Below are 15799 nucleotides of genomic sequence, written 5' to 3'. Positions count from 1 at the left end.
TACACCACAAAATGAGCAGCCAGACATTATCTGCTTCCTATACTCTTACTAAAGAATGATAAACTGAGTTTAATCAAGCCTCTAGACCTAGTTGCCAATTTGCAGGCAAAAATGCTAAAGTGTACCATGAGAATGCAAACAAAAATCTAGACTGTGAGAAACTCTACAGGTAAATAGCCCAAGTTCTTCAATAGATAAATTATAAGGAAAAGAAAAGGATGAAAGGGAACTTACGGATTAAAAGACACTTAAAAGACCCATAAAATAAAAGAACTGAAGTGTCCAGGGATGCATATTTGACAGAAGGAAGTAATCACTATAAAAATCAGGATAATGATAACTAAATAGTAGGGGGAGAAAGGTCTTCTGATTAGGACGCATGAAAGTGGTTTGTGGGTTGGGTGCTAAGTTCTGAGCCGGGTGGTCAAGTTCTATTCAAATGTGTTAGCCATTTAATAAATGTAGTAAGCTATGCACTTGCTTTGCATGATTTTCTATATTTTATTTTTAAATGAAGGATTTTATTAAGTAAAAAATAGTACTGCTTTTTAAAAATCTGCAATTCAGGGAATTCCCTGGCAGTCCAGTGGTTAGGACTCCGTGCTCTCATTGCTGAGGGCTGGGTTCAATCCCTGGCTGGGGAACTAAAATCTCACAAGTCACGTGGAGTGGTCACAAAAAAAAAAGTTATATATGTTAAAAAAACAAAACAAAACTGCAATTCTTTTTAAAAATCTGAATCATTAAACATGATCAACATTTCCCCCACAATGTTCTGCAGAAGTTAAAAATACTTACTCCACAATATTCAAGCATGTGAATAATTTCTTCTTCATAAACTGTCTGTGTATAATACTGCTTTTCTAGCTCCCTCCAATTAATCGATTTACTTAGCACGCCCTGAAATAACAAACTAAATTAAGATCAAATCACACGTATAAAGCATGTTGTCCAATAGTTTTTATTATTATTACTGTGCAGAAAAAAATTAACAAAGCAGACTTGAGATTTCCTATCTTTAAACAAGCCTACTTGTGAGGTTGGCCCTTGCCTAGAGTCTGGTAACTTGACTAGTAAACAGTTCTTTACCCTGATATAAAACTTCCAAAATGATAAAGTGGGTCACTGTGCCTAAACTGCTTATACAGACAATGTAGTTTCTACTGAACACCTGATTTCCTTCTGGAATTTAGTACATGCTAGGCAGAGGGTGCCTAAGCAACTGACCCCTGATATAAACCCTGGACTCCTAGGCTCAAATGAGCTTCACTGATGGACAACACTTTGCACATATTGTCATAACTCATTGCTGAGGGAATTAAATACAACATGAGAGACTCCACTGGAAGTTTATGCCTGGTTTCCTCTGGACTTTGCCTTGTGTGCCTTTTCCCTTGATTGATTTTGTAGTGTATCATTTTGCTGCAATAAGTTTTAGTTGTGAGTACAGCTATATACTGAGTCCTGCGAGTCCTTCCAGTGAATCACCAAGCCTGGGGGTGATTTTGGAACTCTGCAAACAATTACCGTTAATTATATATAATTATCTACACATTAATTGCAATTAAATTACCGTAGTGAAGACCCCAGATGCTGTGGACCAAGACAGACATGGAATCAGTGGCATGGGCTTAGGCCAGCTGGATACTGCTAAGGAAGCCATCTGTAACATGATAACAGAGAGATTCAGTTTAAAGTTTACATTCACCAAAATGAAAAATATTTAATATTAAGAAGTACTTTGTATAGTAGCTGATGAGATAAGACATGAACACAAAGTCTCTTAAACACTCATGAGAATGTCTAGCAAACTCTCCAAATTCCCCAAACCATAAAACTCAACAATGACATATAACTGCCCCCTAAAAAAGCAATAAAATGTATTAGGAAATTTTAAGTACCTTAAGACCCATCACAGAAAGCTACTTTCTACTGATAGATATAGAGCAAACATGCTGGGATGTAGATGCTGGGCAGTAGGCTAAGCACACTCATTATGTAAGTGACCTGCTCAGATAGAGCAAAATCTCAACCATAACATCTCAGGCTTTCGAGGTTGACTGAAAGATGTCAAGAATTTGGTGAACTACAAAGCAGATTATAACTGATATAAAATGATGTAATATGTTTAGAGAAGGGAAATGTTATTTTTGGCTAGAGGAATCAGAGAAGGCTTCATGAAATGGTTGAGTCTTTTAGGTGAAATGAAAGATGGGGTGTGGTCTTCCATATAAAGGAGACAGTATAATCAAAGGCAAAATGGTGAGAAACACAGGGTCTGGTAGGGAAACAAGCCAATATACTTCAGTTACGCTGGTCAGTAGGGCACATGTGACCAATGGGGGGTAGGGGAGATAGGTAGGGCTAGAAAGATCGATCAGGATCAGATTAGAGGTCGCTTTGTTCTGTAGATAATGGGGAATTAATAAAGAGACCTGAGCAAAGGAGTGTTATTGTCAAGTGATTCAATGAAGCTAAATAGTATTTTATAACATTGATTAGAGAGGGTGAGATTTGAGGTAGGGAAGCCAGTTTATAGGTAGTAGTCCAGCTGACAGTTATAACACCCCGACCTAGGTCATAACAATGGAAACACTACTAGTTAGGAAGAGAAATCCTTTCCCACTCTTCAGTTTCACTGTCTTTAGTTGTTTTGAATTTGAGTTTTTGAAGCTAATTTTATTAGTTTCACTCTTTGGTAGTTGTTTTGAATTTGAGTATGGTTTTACACTTAATTTTATAATTCAAATGACTTACACAATATATATATTTTAATGTACTGTATGACTAATATGTCCAGAAAATGAACCAGAGCATGTTCCTGGCCCTCACTGAAATCAATTGCTTTATAGAGAAAACAGACTGCTAGACAAGTAATCACAGTAAAATGAATTAAGTACGTGTTATTGAGAAACGAAGTATAGTCTGGGATAAGGCTGGGAATCTGGAAGAGTTTCTCACAGGAAGTAAACTCTAATCTGGAAGCGGAAGGACAAGCTCTTATTCGGCCAGGTGAAAGGGAATGAGGGGGCACTAGATGGGTGCCAGCACCTGGCATTGCTAGTGTCCAGTTCAATAGCAAAACCTGTGGAAGGTTTTAAGCAGGAGAGAGCAGAGATCAGATTTAGGAAGACCACTCTAGTTAACAGTGTGGAGAAAAAGCCTTAAGAATAAGGTTAAGGAGTGCAAAGACTAGACAGAGAAACCAATTAGGGGCCGTTTTAGTACACTCTAGAAAGCAAAGGTAAAACAGGTTGATGGAGAGAAGAGATAAAGGAAAAGTGTTTTCCAAATTAGCTGTCTTCACCAATTTAACAGCAAAATAAGGCATTTATAGTTGACACTTGAAGTTAAGTTTATAATCAACTTTTAATAAAATATTAAATCTAACACCTGAGATATAGCTGTGGAGTAAGTAGTATAATCAGTGTCTACATGAATCATACAAAAAATATCGTTACTTCATAATTGGAATGAAAATTTAGAATCTGTTTCTGCTTTCGCCAAAACTAAAATTAATTCTATACCTAAAGTGAATTTTTAAATAAATAGATTCCCTAGATCTTCCCCCCACCTCCCGCACTGTACAACCCCTTTCAGTGCTCACAGCCCACAGGTAAGGAGACTGGGCAATGGTTCAAGGCTGCAATTTTCTCTGGCATGCGTACACTATGAGACTCCCACAGAGGAGGATGTGCCATAAATCCATTACCTTGCTTGATTCCCTAGATTTTATTAACATAACCACAATTAAATATCAGTTAAAATGAAAATGCTTACGTGTCCTCCCATGGATATTCCGGTCATTCCTAGAGGTCCATAACCCTCCCTCTCTAGCCAGTGCAAGAGAGCTGCAGATTCTAAAACAAGAGCTCCTCCCATCACAAAAAGATCAGACACGTTTTTTAAGCTGGACCTTCTAGCCTCACAAAACAAAAGAGAAAATTATTTATTTTATGTATTTACATTATAATATATGCAAATTTACAACAGGCAGCCAGAATACATGTTTTTCCTTTAAAGGACCAGATAGCTAAGTAAAACAATGGAATAAATGGATGGAATTGGAATGCTGCTAACATTGTTCTGCATATTAATCACCCAAAACTTATTTTTTAAAAAAGCTGTATCTAGGGACTTCTCTGGTGGTACAGTGGTTAAGAATCTGCCTGCCAATGCAGGGGACATGGGTTCGAGCCCTGATGCAGGAAGATCCCACATGCTGCGGAGCAACTAAACCCATGCGCCACAACTACTGAGCCTGCGCTCTAGAGCCCGTGAGCCACAACTACTGAAGCCTGCGTGCCTAGAGCCTGTGCTCCACAAGAGAAGCCACCGCAATGAGAAGCCCACACACCACAACGAAGAGTAGCCCCCTCTCGCTGCAACTAGAGAAAGCCTGCGCACAGCAAGGAAGACCCAACGCAGCCAAAAATAAATTAAAAAAAAAAAAAGCTGTATCTGCTCTACAACATATAATTTTCCTTGAGTTTCAACTACCAAACTATTTTGAAGTCCAGAAAAGAATGTCTTATTTACTTGATATAACTTAAAACTTAAAATATGTATGAGAAAATAATATTTCTATACTGTCAATTTTTCATTAAATTACCATGATTGATATAAGGAAAATTTATAGTTGTCCCTTCTAAGAAAAAAATAATTACAATAGAACATAAAGCACATTTTTTTAAAGCAGAGTAAAATAATTCACCTAATACTAGGCATTTTTCACAGAACTAGAGCAAAATTTTTTTTAATTTATATGGAAACACAAAAGACCCCAAATAGCTAAAGCAATCTTGAGAAAGAAAAATGGAGCTGGAGGAAGCAGACTCCAGCTGATTCCTGTAGTATACTGTAGCTATACTACAAAGCTACAGTAATCAAAACAGTATGGTACTGGCACAAAAACAGAAATATAGATCAATGGAATAGGATAGAAAGTCCAGAAATAAACTCATGCACCTATGGTCATTTAATCTATGACAAGGGAGGCAAGAATATACAATGGAGAAAAGACAGTCTCTTCAATAAGTGGTGCTGGGAAAACTGGACAGCTACATGTAAAAGAATGAAATTAGAACATTCTCTAACACCATACACAAAAATAAACTCAAAATGGATTAAAGACCTAAATGTAAGACCAGGTACTATAAAACTCTTGGAGGAAAACATAGGCAGAACACTCTGACATAAATCACAGCAATATCTTTTTCTATCATCTCCTAGAGTAATGGAAATAAAAACAAAAATAAACAAATGGGACCTAATTAAACTCAAAAGCTTTTCCACAGCAAAGGAAACCATAAACAAAACAAAAAGACAACCCACAGAATGGGAGATAATATTTGCAAACAAAGCAACTGACAAGGGATTAATCTCCAGAATACACAAACAGCTCTTACAGCTCTGTGTCAAAAAAACAAACAAACAACCCAATCAAAAAATGGGCAAAAGATCTAAATAGTCATTCCTCCAAAGAAGACATACAGATGGCCAAAAAGCACATGATAAGATGTTCAACATCACTAATAATTAGAAAAATGCAAATCAAATCTGCAGTGAGGTATCACCTCGCACCAGTCAGAATGGCCATCAGCAAAAAGTCTACAAACAATAAATGCTGGAGAGGGTGTGGAGAAAAGGGAACCCACCTACACTGTTGGTGGGAATGTAAATTGGTACAACCTCTATGGAGAACAGTATGGAGGTTCCTTAAAAAACTTAAAATAGAACTACCATATGATCCAGCAATCCCACTCCTGGGCATATCCAGAGAAAACCATAATCTGAAAGGATACACGCACCCCAATGTTCACTGCAGCACTATTTACAATAGCTAAGACATGGAAGCAACCTAAATGTCCATCAACAGAGGAGTGGATAAAGAAGATGTGGTATATCTATCTATCTATCTATCTATACAATGGAATATTACTCAGCCATAAAAATGAAATAATGCCATTTGGAGCAACATGGATGGACCTCAAGATTATCATACTAAGTGAAGTAAGTCATACCGAGAAAGACAAATAGCATATGGTATCAATCATATGTGGAATCTAATTTTAAAAAAGATACAAATAAACTTATTTACAAAACAGAAAGACTTACAGATATCAAAAACACACTTACAGTTACCAAAGTGGAAATGTGGCGGGGGAGGGATAAATCAGGAGCTTGGGATGAACATACACATACTATTATATATAAGATAGATAACCGGGACTTCCCTGGTGGTGCAGTGGTTAAGAATCAGCCTGCCAGGGCTTCCGTGGTGGCGTAGAGGTTAAGAATCCACCTGCCAATGCAGGGGACACGGGTTTGAGCCCTGGTCTGGGAAGATCCCACATGCCACGGAGCAACTAGGCCCGTGTGCCACAACTACTGAGCCTGCACTCTAGAGCCCGCGAGCCTAGAGCCCGTGCTCCGCAACAAGAGAAGCCACCGCAATGAGAAGCCCGTGTACTGCAACGAAGAGCAGCCCCCGCTTGCCATAACTAGAGAAAGCCCGTGTGCAGCAACGAAGAGCCAACACAGCCAAAAATAAAAAAATAAATAAATTTAAATTAAGAAAAAAAGATAGATAACCAACAAGGACTTACTGTATAGCACAGCGAACTCTACTCAATATTCTGTGATAACCTATGTGAGAAGAGAATCTAAAAAATAGTGAATAGATGTATTTGTATAACTGACTCACTTTGCTGTACAGCAGAAACTAACACAACGTTGTAAATCAATTATACTCAAATAAAATTAAAATCTTAAAAAAAGAAACAAGGCAACAACAACAAAAAATAAAATAAATAGCAATGTAAAAGAATTCAAATAATACTAGGTTCATGTATTACCAAAATCTTAAATGTTGCTTATTTTCACAAAATACATAATTTATGAATATAATGTTAGAACATTTTTATAATACATGTTTTGATAAATTTAAATACACACCAATTCAATTGAAACTTTGTTTTAGAAACTGATTTTACATAAGTACATTTCTTTATAAGAAGCACTTAAATATATATTTTTAGAATCCAGAACTATTCTTATATAATTATAAAAAATATGATTTTATTACTAAAGTGACCAAGTTACAATCTATTTTTTTAAGTCTTTATTGAATTTGTTACAATATTGCTTCTGTTTTATGTTTTGTTTTGTTTTCTTTTGTTTTTGGCTGCGAGGCATGTGGGATCTTAGCTCCTTGACCAGGGATGGAACCCACACCCCCTGCATTGGAAGGCAAAGTCTTAACCACTGAACTGCCAGGGAAGTCCCTATAATCTATTTTTTAAAATTTAATTCACATAAAGACATACATAATTAGCTCCTATATGAAACCTTGCCAAAGTGTACAAAAATTCATTTTGTCAATGGTTATTTATTATACAACCATGTAGAATAATTATATGCAAAGATCCAGGTACCACAAGAATGCAAGGGGCCCAGAATTCTGTTTTTCAGAAAAAATGGTTAGGCTATCAAAAATTTTAAGATGGCTGAAAATTCAGTATAAAGACTGGAAAATGAAGATAACACATACTTACATTTGGTCCTTGGGTTTCCTGCAGCCATTTAAGAATGTGGGTCAAAGAGAAAGTTTTTAAATAATTAAACACACTGTGTCTCAAAACACATTAACTTAAGCAAAATAGTTCAACTTGAAGACAATTTAATGCTGAAATAACTATTTTCCAAATAGGCTGTTTAGGAGTTCTCAGGTTTTTCAACTTAATTATTTTTCTTTTTTTAAAAAGCTTCATTGAGACATAATCACATACCATACAATTCACCCATCTAAAATGTACAATTCAATATTTTTAGTAATTCAGCAGGGTTGTGTAATCCCCAACTTAATTTTAAAATGAAGTTTATTGGTTTCTTTTTTCACTTATAAAAAAATCTAGAAAATTCAGAAAATCATGTTAGAAGAAAAACTATTTTATCTACAGACAACCATATTAATATTTTTTGTATTTCTTTCCAAAATTTTCCCTTAGGCACAGTTTCTAAATAGAAAATAATGGATTTTCTATTTTAGGTGTTTTGCATACCTATGCCATACCATAGAGTTTTATATCCTCTTTTTGCATTATAAATACTTTTCATTCATTACTGTAAACTTTTTAAATAATAACTGTTAAAATTTACTGCATCCTTATTATTTACCAGTATTAACTATTCTAATACTCTGAATAACCTAAGAGATTATTCCCATTTACCAAGGAAAAGTTGAGGCACTAAAAGGTTAACTAACAGGTTCAAGGTCATACAGGTAGTAAAGTAATAAACATAACACAACCAACTGTACAACATTCCAATGCTATGAACCACAATTTACTTAACCGTTTTTCTATTGTTAGACATTTAAGCTATTTCTAATGTTTTACTATTATAAGTTATAAGCTATTAAATATCTTTCCTCTTTTCTATCATTTGCTCTTTTCTTAATATTTTATCCTTAGAATAAACTTCCCAGAATCAAAATGTCAAGGGATGTGAGATTTTTAAAGGTTTCTGATGCATATAGTAAAAATGCTTTCCCAAAGGGTTGAACTGATTTTCACAGTCATCAGTAATAACAGTGCCCATTTCACAATAGCCTTATGACTACTGTGTTTTATTTTTTAAATCTTTTGTAACTGCTCTTTTAACTTTACATTTCTCTTATTACCAGCAACGCTGAACATTTCTTTATATCTGCGCATCAGTTTCATTTCTTCTTCTGGGAATAGTCTGACATAATCTTGAAAATTAAGTTAAGAACTGTTCTAAACCTCAACTGATACTTAAATGTAAATGTATTTAAAACATGAGGGTTTCCTTAATAAGTCAAACACTTGACTTATTAATATTAAAATCCAGTATAAATCTCAAAAGAAACAGAAGAGTGGTTTATCTTCATTATACAACAGAAGCAAAATCCTTAAATTGCCTTTTAAAAAGGCATGAAACAATTTTTCACTTCTTTTCATTCTTGCTGCTTAATTCTTAAGCATATTCTGAACTGACTAAATTTAACTGGTTTAGAAAAGCTGGTTACTATCATTCCTTTTGATGACTAAATCTATAAATAAATAAATAAGAGAAAAGATTTCTAGGTATCACAAAAGGATATAATAAGGGTTTTCTAACAGCAAAGAAGCCATTCGGGCTTCTTTAATCATAGGACGAGCCATTAGTGTTCGTCGTCTCCAGTAATGCTGAGGAAAGAAAAGATGATGTACTTAAAGAATATAATAAATAAATTAGGAGTGTGGGATTAACACATACACACTACTATATATAAAATAGGTAAACAACAAGGACCTGCTGTATAGCATCGGGAACTCTACTCAATATTCTGTAATAACCTATATGGGAAAAGAATCTACAAAAGAATGGATATATGTACATGTATAACTGAATCACTTTGCTGTACACCTGAAACTAACACAATATTGTAAATCAACTGTAGTCTAATATAAAATTAAAATTAAATTAAATTAAAAAATATAATAACCACATCTGTTAAGGAGAGTAACTTAACAAATTAGGGATTAAGATGTTATAATAAAGTCTTACATGATCTCCTGTTCCAGCAAGATGAATGCATACGGGTCTATATTTGCTGTTCCATTCTTTAGGCACAATAAATTGGAACCTATTTAAAATAAAACACATCAGTGAAACTAAAAGCCTTTTAATACAAACTTTGAATTCTTAAAAGTTTCATAATTAAATTATTTGGGAGAAAAGGTCATTCAGAATTTTGACATTCAAACTGTAATTGACTTGCTGTTTTCCATGTCCTGTTGGATGAAAGTACAGGTGCTTTATGGCATGATTATTCATCTATAAATTCTATTTCAATAGATATTAGCAATGTAGAATTGTGTATTTAAAATATCATGATCATTTAGTAGTTTAAAAAAATCTGAGTTTTCAGGCACTGATGAATTTTCATTATCATTTATTTATTAAAATGCATTAAAATTCTGTTATAATGGTTATGGGAATGTAATAAACATAAACATATGTTTTGGTATTAAAAAAACTGTAATTGACTGATTAAACTAATGTTTGCCCAACTGGCAACAAAGATACTGTAAATTTGCTTGGTGTTACGGTATTAAAAATTCAATTACAATATAAGCACAGAATTTATTGCAATCATTTTTACCTTATTCAATACCACAACTTCATATATGAATAAAGAAATTTTCTTATTTATTTTTTTTGAAATTTTCTTATTTTTAAAGACATCAATATATATGATTAAGTCCTAGAAAAACAATTCTTTAGATAGCTCCACTTCTCCTTGCAGGAATAATGCTTGGCAGTACAAGCTGTTCATATCAATAATATAGTTCATGTTATCTTTTTTTCAACTTGGAGTGTATAACAGGATTTGATTTATTAAAACTTTTATGTTTGGAGGTAAAAGCAAACCACAGCAGAAAAAACATAGTCTTCTCTATTTCTCGTCTTCTTATCGTAGTATCTTGGTCCTCTCATTTAATGTTTTTTCCTATATGACTTCTTTTTTTATCATTGTAGTAAAATGCATATAACATAAAATTTACCATTTTTACCAAAGTGTACAGTTCAGTGACATTAAGTACACTTACATTGTTATGCAATCACTACCACCATCCATCTTCAGAACTTTTTTATCTTCCCAAACTGATTTACTTCTCCTTTCAATTTCCTTAGCAGTTGACATTTTGGAATTATTATCACAGTAGAACACTGCACTCTGTCAGCTCAAGGTTTGACCTTAGGCGGTTTTGTTCTCAGGCAACATAAACCTGAATTCTGAGCTTACTTTGCCTGGGCAAGGGAAAATATCACTACTTATCTATTGTCAATAAATTGTTGAATAGAACATAGACAAGAAAATTTAGGATGGTTTAATGATTATATCTGTTTTGTGCTCATGAAAACTATTAATTTTCAGTCTCATAATCAAAACTACCAACGTTAACAACTCTGCTTCATTTAGCATTCCCAGCACTGTCTTGCTTCTTGAAATTTTGAAGATTAAGCTGATAACAACTTAAGTTCAAATGTATACTAAAGCTCTGTATTTTTACTCCGTCCCACCCCACATTTAATGGAAAAATGCTAAATAATTACTGCAATTAATAATAAGTAATTTGAAATAACATGGCATTGATATTATTGTAATTGTATAAGTGAACGTAAACAACCTACTACTTTAACTTTCTGAATAAAAATACTTACCTTGCAATAACAGATTCAACTGGCATGATATCAGGCACATAGTGGGCCATGGGGGAAACAAAGTGTCCATCTAGGATCTTACAGTCTGACTGCTCTTCAATCTAAAAAAAAGCAAAACCAAGATGCATACACAAGGACAGTGGTATCTAGGTCTATCATAGATGTTTTCTGTTTAAAAGTTCTATTCAATTGTAACTTTTTTTAGTGCCTACTAAGTATCCTTTTGCCCCATTCTGCTTTCTAAAGGCTCCTACACACATTTCATTTCCTTTTTTGTTCTCTACTTGAGTCTACTCGGGAAAACAAACTATAAGTAAACCTTATTTGTACAATGACATACAATAACAAAATAAAATATTTGTTACAAGAATTCAACAATATAAATATAAAAACAATTTACAAACAAATTATAATTTACCACAATCAAATAAGGGTTGACATTATATATGTTAGAATGGCTTGTTTTCAGGTAACCTATTGATGAAATGAGTCACGTCAACACATTAAATAAGGAGAAATGTGATAGTTACATATGTAGCAAAGGCATTTACTAATATTCAACACCTAAGTTTTTTTTTCCACCTCAAATAGTTATTTTTTTTAAATAAAAAAATCTTTATCAGGCCAATAGTCAAAATTAAATTAGCAGTAAAGCATCACATATTTTCATTAAAACCAGAAACAAAAAACTGTATTTTTAGAAGCTAAATATATCAACCTCTTTAAAAAACACAAATACTAACCAGTTGTTTCAGCATCATTTATTAAATAATCCACACTTTCTTTGCAAATGACTTAAAATACTACTTTATCATGAAGTAACTTTCCATAAATTTTTTTGTAAAATTATTTTTTGGAAAATAATTTTACAAATTATTTTCAATCATTTATCAGGTCTCATTAGCATATCATTTATTTCTAAACCAGTGTCAGGCTGTGCTGATCATACTGTGCCTTACAATACCCATTGATATATGACTGAGATCGTTTTTACTTACCACTCTTCCTTTTCAAGTATTCCTGATCTGACTGTACTTCCCAAATATATATTTGAGTTCTTCCCAAAATAATTTTAGGATCCTTTTATGGACCTTGGCTCTAAACTGAATATTTTAATTAGGATTGCATTGCATTTTTTGAAAACCGTAAGGAGACCTAACGTGTATAATATGAAATTTTTAATCCAGGAAGTGTTTACATTTTAGTCATCTTTGTGCCTCCTACAGTTTTTTTTTTTTTTTTTTTTTTTTCTTTTGCGGTACGCGGGCCTCTCACTGTTGTGGCCTCTCCCGTTGCGGAGCACAGGCTCCGGACGCGCAGGCTCTGCGGCATGTGGGATCTTCGCGGACCTGGGCACGAACCCGCGTCCCCTTCATCAGTAGGCGGACTCTCAACCACTGCGCCACCAGGGAAGCCCCCTCCTACAGTTTTAAAGTTTTCTTTTATCTATTTTAGAAGAATTATTTGACAAAGGAGGCAGCACAAACTAATGTGAAAGGGAATAATAATTCAACAAATAGTGTTGGGATAAATGGCAATTTGGTAAGAAAAAAACACTTTCAGAGCCATATATAAGACAGATTTTAAAATTAAGCAAGCTACAACTCAACACTAAAAAGAGGAATAACCCAATTAAAAATGGGCAAGGGTTTCACAGATATTTCTCAAAAGAAGATATACAAATGGCCAATAAGTACATCAAAGGATGCTCAACATCACAGTCATTAGGGAAAGACATATCAAAATCACAATAAAATATACTTCACACCCACTAGGAAGGCTAGGGCAAGTAGAAATATTAGTAAGAATGTGGAGAAATTGAAAGCATTATACACTGCTTGTGGAAAAGTAAAATGGTGCACTTTGGAAAACAGTTGACAGTTTGTTAAAAGTTTAAGCATACAGTTACCATGTGACTGAGCAATTCCACTCCTAGATATATACCCAAGGGAAGTGAAAAAAATATATCCACAAGAACACTAGTACATGAATATTCATAGCATTATTATTCATAACAGTTAAAAGTAGAAACAACTCGGGACTTCCCTAGCGGTCCAGTGGTAAAGACTCTGCCTTCCAATGCAGGGGATGTAGATTCGATCCCTGGTCAGGGAACTAAGATCCCACATGCCACAGGGCAACTAAACCTGCGCGCCCACAACTACTGAGCTTGCACACCTCAACTAGAGAGAAGCCCGGGTGCCGCAAACTACAGAGCCCACGCACTCTGGAGCCACAACTACAGAGCCCACGCGCCCTGGAGCCTGCGTGCCACAACTAGAGAAGAGAAAACCCGCATGCCACAACTAGAGAGAAGCCCTCATGCCACAACAAAAGATCCCACATGCCTCAACGAAGATCCAATGTGCCGCAACTAAGACCCAATGGAGCCAAAAAAAAAAAAGTAGAAACTCAAATGCCCATCAACTGAATAATGGATAAACAAAATGTTGTACATATACACAATGGGATATTATTTAGCCATAAAAAAGAATGAAGCAGTGGTACATGGTACAACATGGATGAACCTTAAAATTTTGCTAAATGAAATAACCCAGAAACAAAAGGCCACATGTTGGATGATTCCATTTATATGAAATGTCCAGAATGGGTGAATCCACAGAGACAACAGATGAGTAATTATCAGAAGGTGGGAGGCTGGGGAAGTGGGAGGTGACAGCTAATGGGTACAGGGTTTCTTCTGGGGGCAATAAAAATATTCTGGAATTAGATAGTGATAGTTGCACATCTTGGGAATGTAATAATAAAAAACAACAACACTGAATTGTACATTTTAAAAGGGTAATTTTTCTGTATTTGAATTATATCTCAATCTTTAAAAACTGAGAGTGAGAGAGCAAGAGAGAGAAGGTGGGGGAGAAGAAGGTTATCTGTAAGAAAGCATTCTAAAATCCTAACAGTAATTCCTCCTTGGGAGGAAAATGGAATTAGGAGGTGGAAAGTGGCATAAATTAGAGTTTTGATCTTTACTTGGTATGTTTTAAATTTGTTCAAGTCTATGATTTTTTAATAGGAAAAAAACAGAGAAAATGGAAATATTTAGCAAAATTTGAGGGAGAAATGTTCTAAATCCAGAAGATACAAAAGGAACAGCTATGTGGTATAGAGGAGGGATTTCCAATTTATAAGATCCTGTTTTTAGCAGTGAAAGTCTTTTGAAAAATGAAATCTGCTAAAGACATCCAATATATAAAAGCGACGAAAGTAGAGTTACTGTGGTTGAAGGCCATGAGGGATGTGAAGCCTACCCAGCTGCAGGCCCTCCCCTACAGCGCTTCAAGTATCCAATTACATAAGCCTAGAAGTGTTTTACAGGAAAACATGGCTGCTTAAAAACAAAATTATTTCAAATATATTTTCTCATATTCTCTAATTTTATAGCATTTTCTTTTTACCCTTCTCTCAGCAATTAACTATATCCCATAACATTTCCCTGATGTTATTTAACAGTTGTTTTGCTAGTAACTTCTCATGTGCTGATTCTCTCAGTAGAGTACTTCCCTGTATTACTTGTAATTCTTCTGAATGTTGAATAATTTAACTCTCTTGAGCCTAAAGATAAAAGATGAGGCTCAAAAAGATCCATCCCTAAATATTTTCTTGTATTTAGTTAAGTATTAAATATATGCTCCCATATAAACATGCATATAGTTACTATAAGCATTCAGTTAGGGTACATAATAGCATTTAAAAAATATTAAATGAAAAATCTATATTGTACTCATGTTTTAGAGTTTATTGTTTTTATACTCCAACATTCAGCCCACTCTTGCCACACAGTTATATAAAACCTGAATTTCTATAATTGCGTTTCTTTCATCTGAATACCTTATCGATGTATATTGGATAATCACTTGAAACCAGATTCTGACATCTTTCTCGATTTCCAATAATCTTTCTGAATTCAAAGAGTCTATTATGGGAAGGGGGGAAAAAAAGAAAAAACTTCAGTATTCCCATTATATTGAGACTGATGAAAAGTAATTAAAAATTAGCAAGCCCAGTTCATAAACTATGTTAAAATTTAATTTTAATAATTAAAGAAAAAATTAGGCTTTGGTTTTTTTCAAGCTTGACATTTTGTCTCAGAAAAAACATGAGAAATATCATTGCTCCAAAAGTAATTAACATATTCAAGACTCAAAATTAAAGGCACAAATCCCTAAAATTATTTTTCACAAGTTCAAATACTTCCATGAGCTACACTATACCACAGTTTTACAGTCATTACAAATTCAAGTTACCCAAGAAAGTTTAGTCCCTGAAATCTGTAATGGATAAAAAATTACCAAAGTTAAAAATCTATGTCTGAGAGCTCTTTATTTTTAAGTCTGAATTACTTTTAAAATAGTTCAATTTATGATTATATGGGTTAAAACTTAAGAGCAATAATTAGATAAAAGAGAAAAGGAAATAATTTCTTTCTTATATAGTAGTTAATGCTTAATTTACCAATCACTTTATGTTTATAGTAAAGGACTTTGTAACTGAAATGAAGTTTCAAATGTTTACTAAAACAACAAATTTAGAAGAGGCATTCAGG

The 15799-nt window shown here is 34.1% G+C and overlaps 1 protein-coding gene and 1 non-coding gene across 5 annotated transcripts in view; both read right to left on the bottom strand.

The window, feature by feature from the left end:
* Positions 1 to 15799, bottom strand: part of ABHD18 (abhydrolase domain containing 18) — a 34690-nt gene that overhangs the window by 9412 nt on the left and 9479 nt on the right. For 2 of the 4 annotated variants that reach the window (XR_003795628.1, XM_029235736.1), the window contains exons 3-10: positions 15085 to 15169; positions 11236 to 11336; positions 9574 to 9652; positions 9128 to 9212; positions 7557 to 7584; positions 3781 to 3919; positions 1574 to 1663; positions 799 to 900 (exon numbers count right to left, since the gene is read on the bottom strand). Coding sequence is in view for 3 of the 4 variants with exons in the window: in XM_029235736.1 (XP_029091569.1) it covers positions 799 to 900; positions 1574 to 1663; positions 3781 to 3919; positions 7557 to 7584; positions 9128 to 9212; positions 9574 to 9652; positions 11236 to 11336; positions 15085 to 15169 (709 nt within the window). In the remaining variant the exon portion in view is untranslated. Of the gene's footprint in view, positions 1 to 798; positions 901 to 1573; positions 1664 to 3780; positions 3920 to 7556; positions 7585 to 9127; positions 9213 to 9573; positions 9653 to 10619; positions 10822 to 11235; positions 11337 to 15084; positions 15170 to 15799 lie in introns of those variants that run through there. The other 2 variants (XM_029235738.1, XM_029235737.1) reach the window with 2 other exon arrangements.
* LOC114903278 lies at positions 3581 to 3717 on the bottom strand. The gene has a single exon (XR_003795672.1). It is a non-coding gene; the product is annotated as a small nucleolar RNA SNORA42/SNORA80 family (small nucleolar RNA).

The sequence above is a fragment of the Monodon monoceros genome, unplaced genomic scaffold, assembly GCF_005190385.1.
Source record: "Monodon monoceros isolate NGI ecotype Baffin Bay Population unplaced genomic scaffold, NGI_Narwhal_1 Super_Scaffold_20, whole genome shotgun sequence".
Taxonomy (NCBI): domain Eukaryota; kingdom Metazoa; phylum Chordata; class Mammalia; order Artiodactyla; family Monodontidae; genus Monodon; species Monodon monoceros.
The sequence above is the reverse complement of the archived record's forward strand: the minus strand, read 5'-3'. Positions and strand labels throughout refer to the sequence as shown.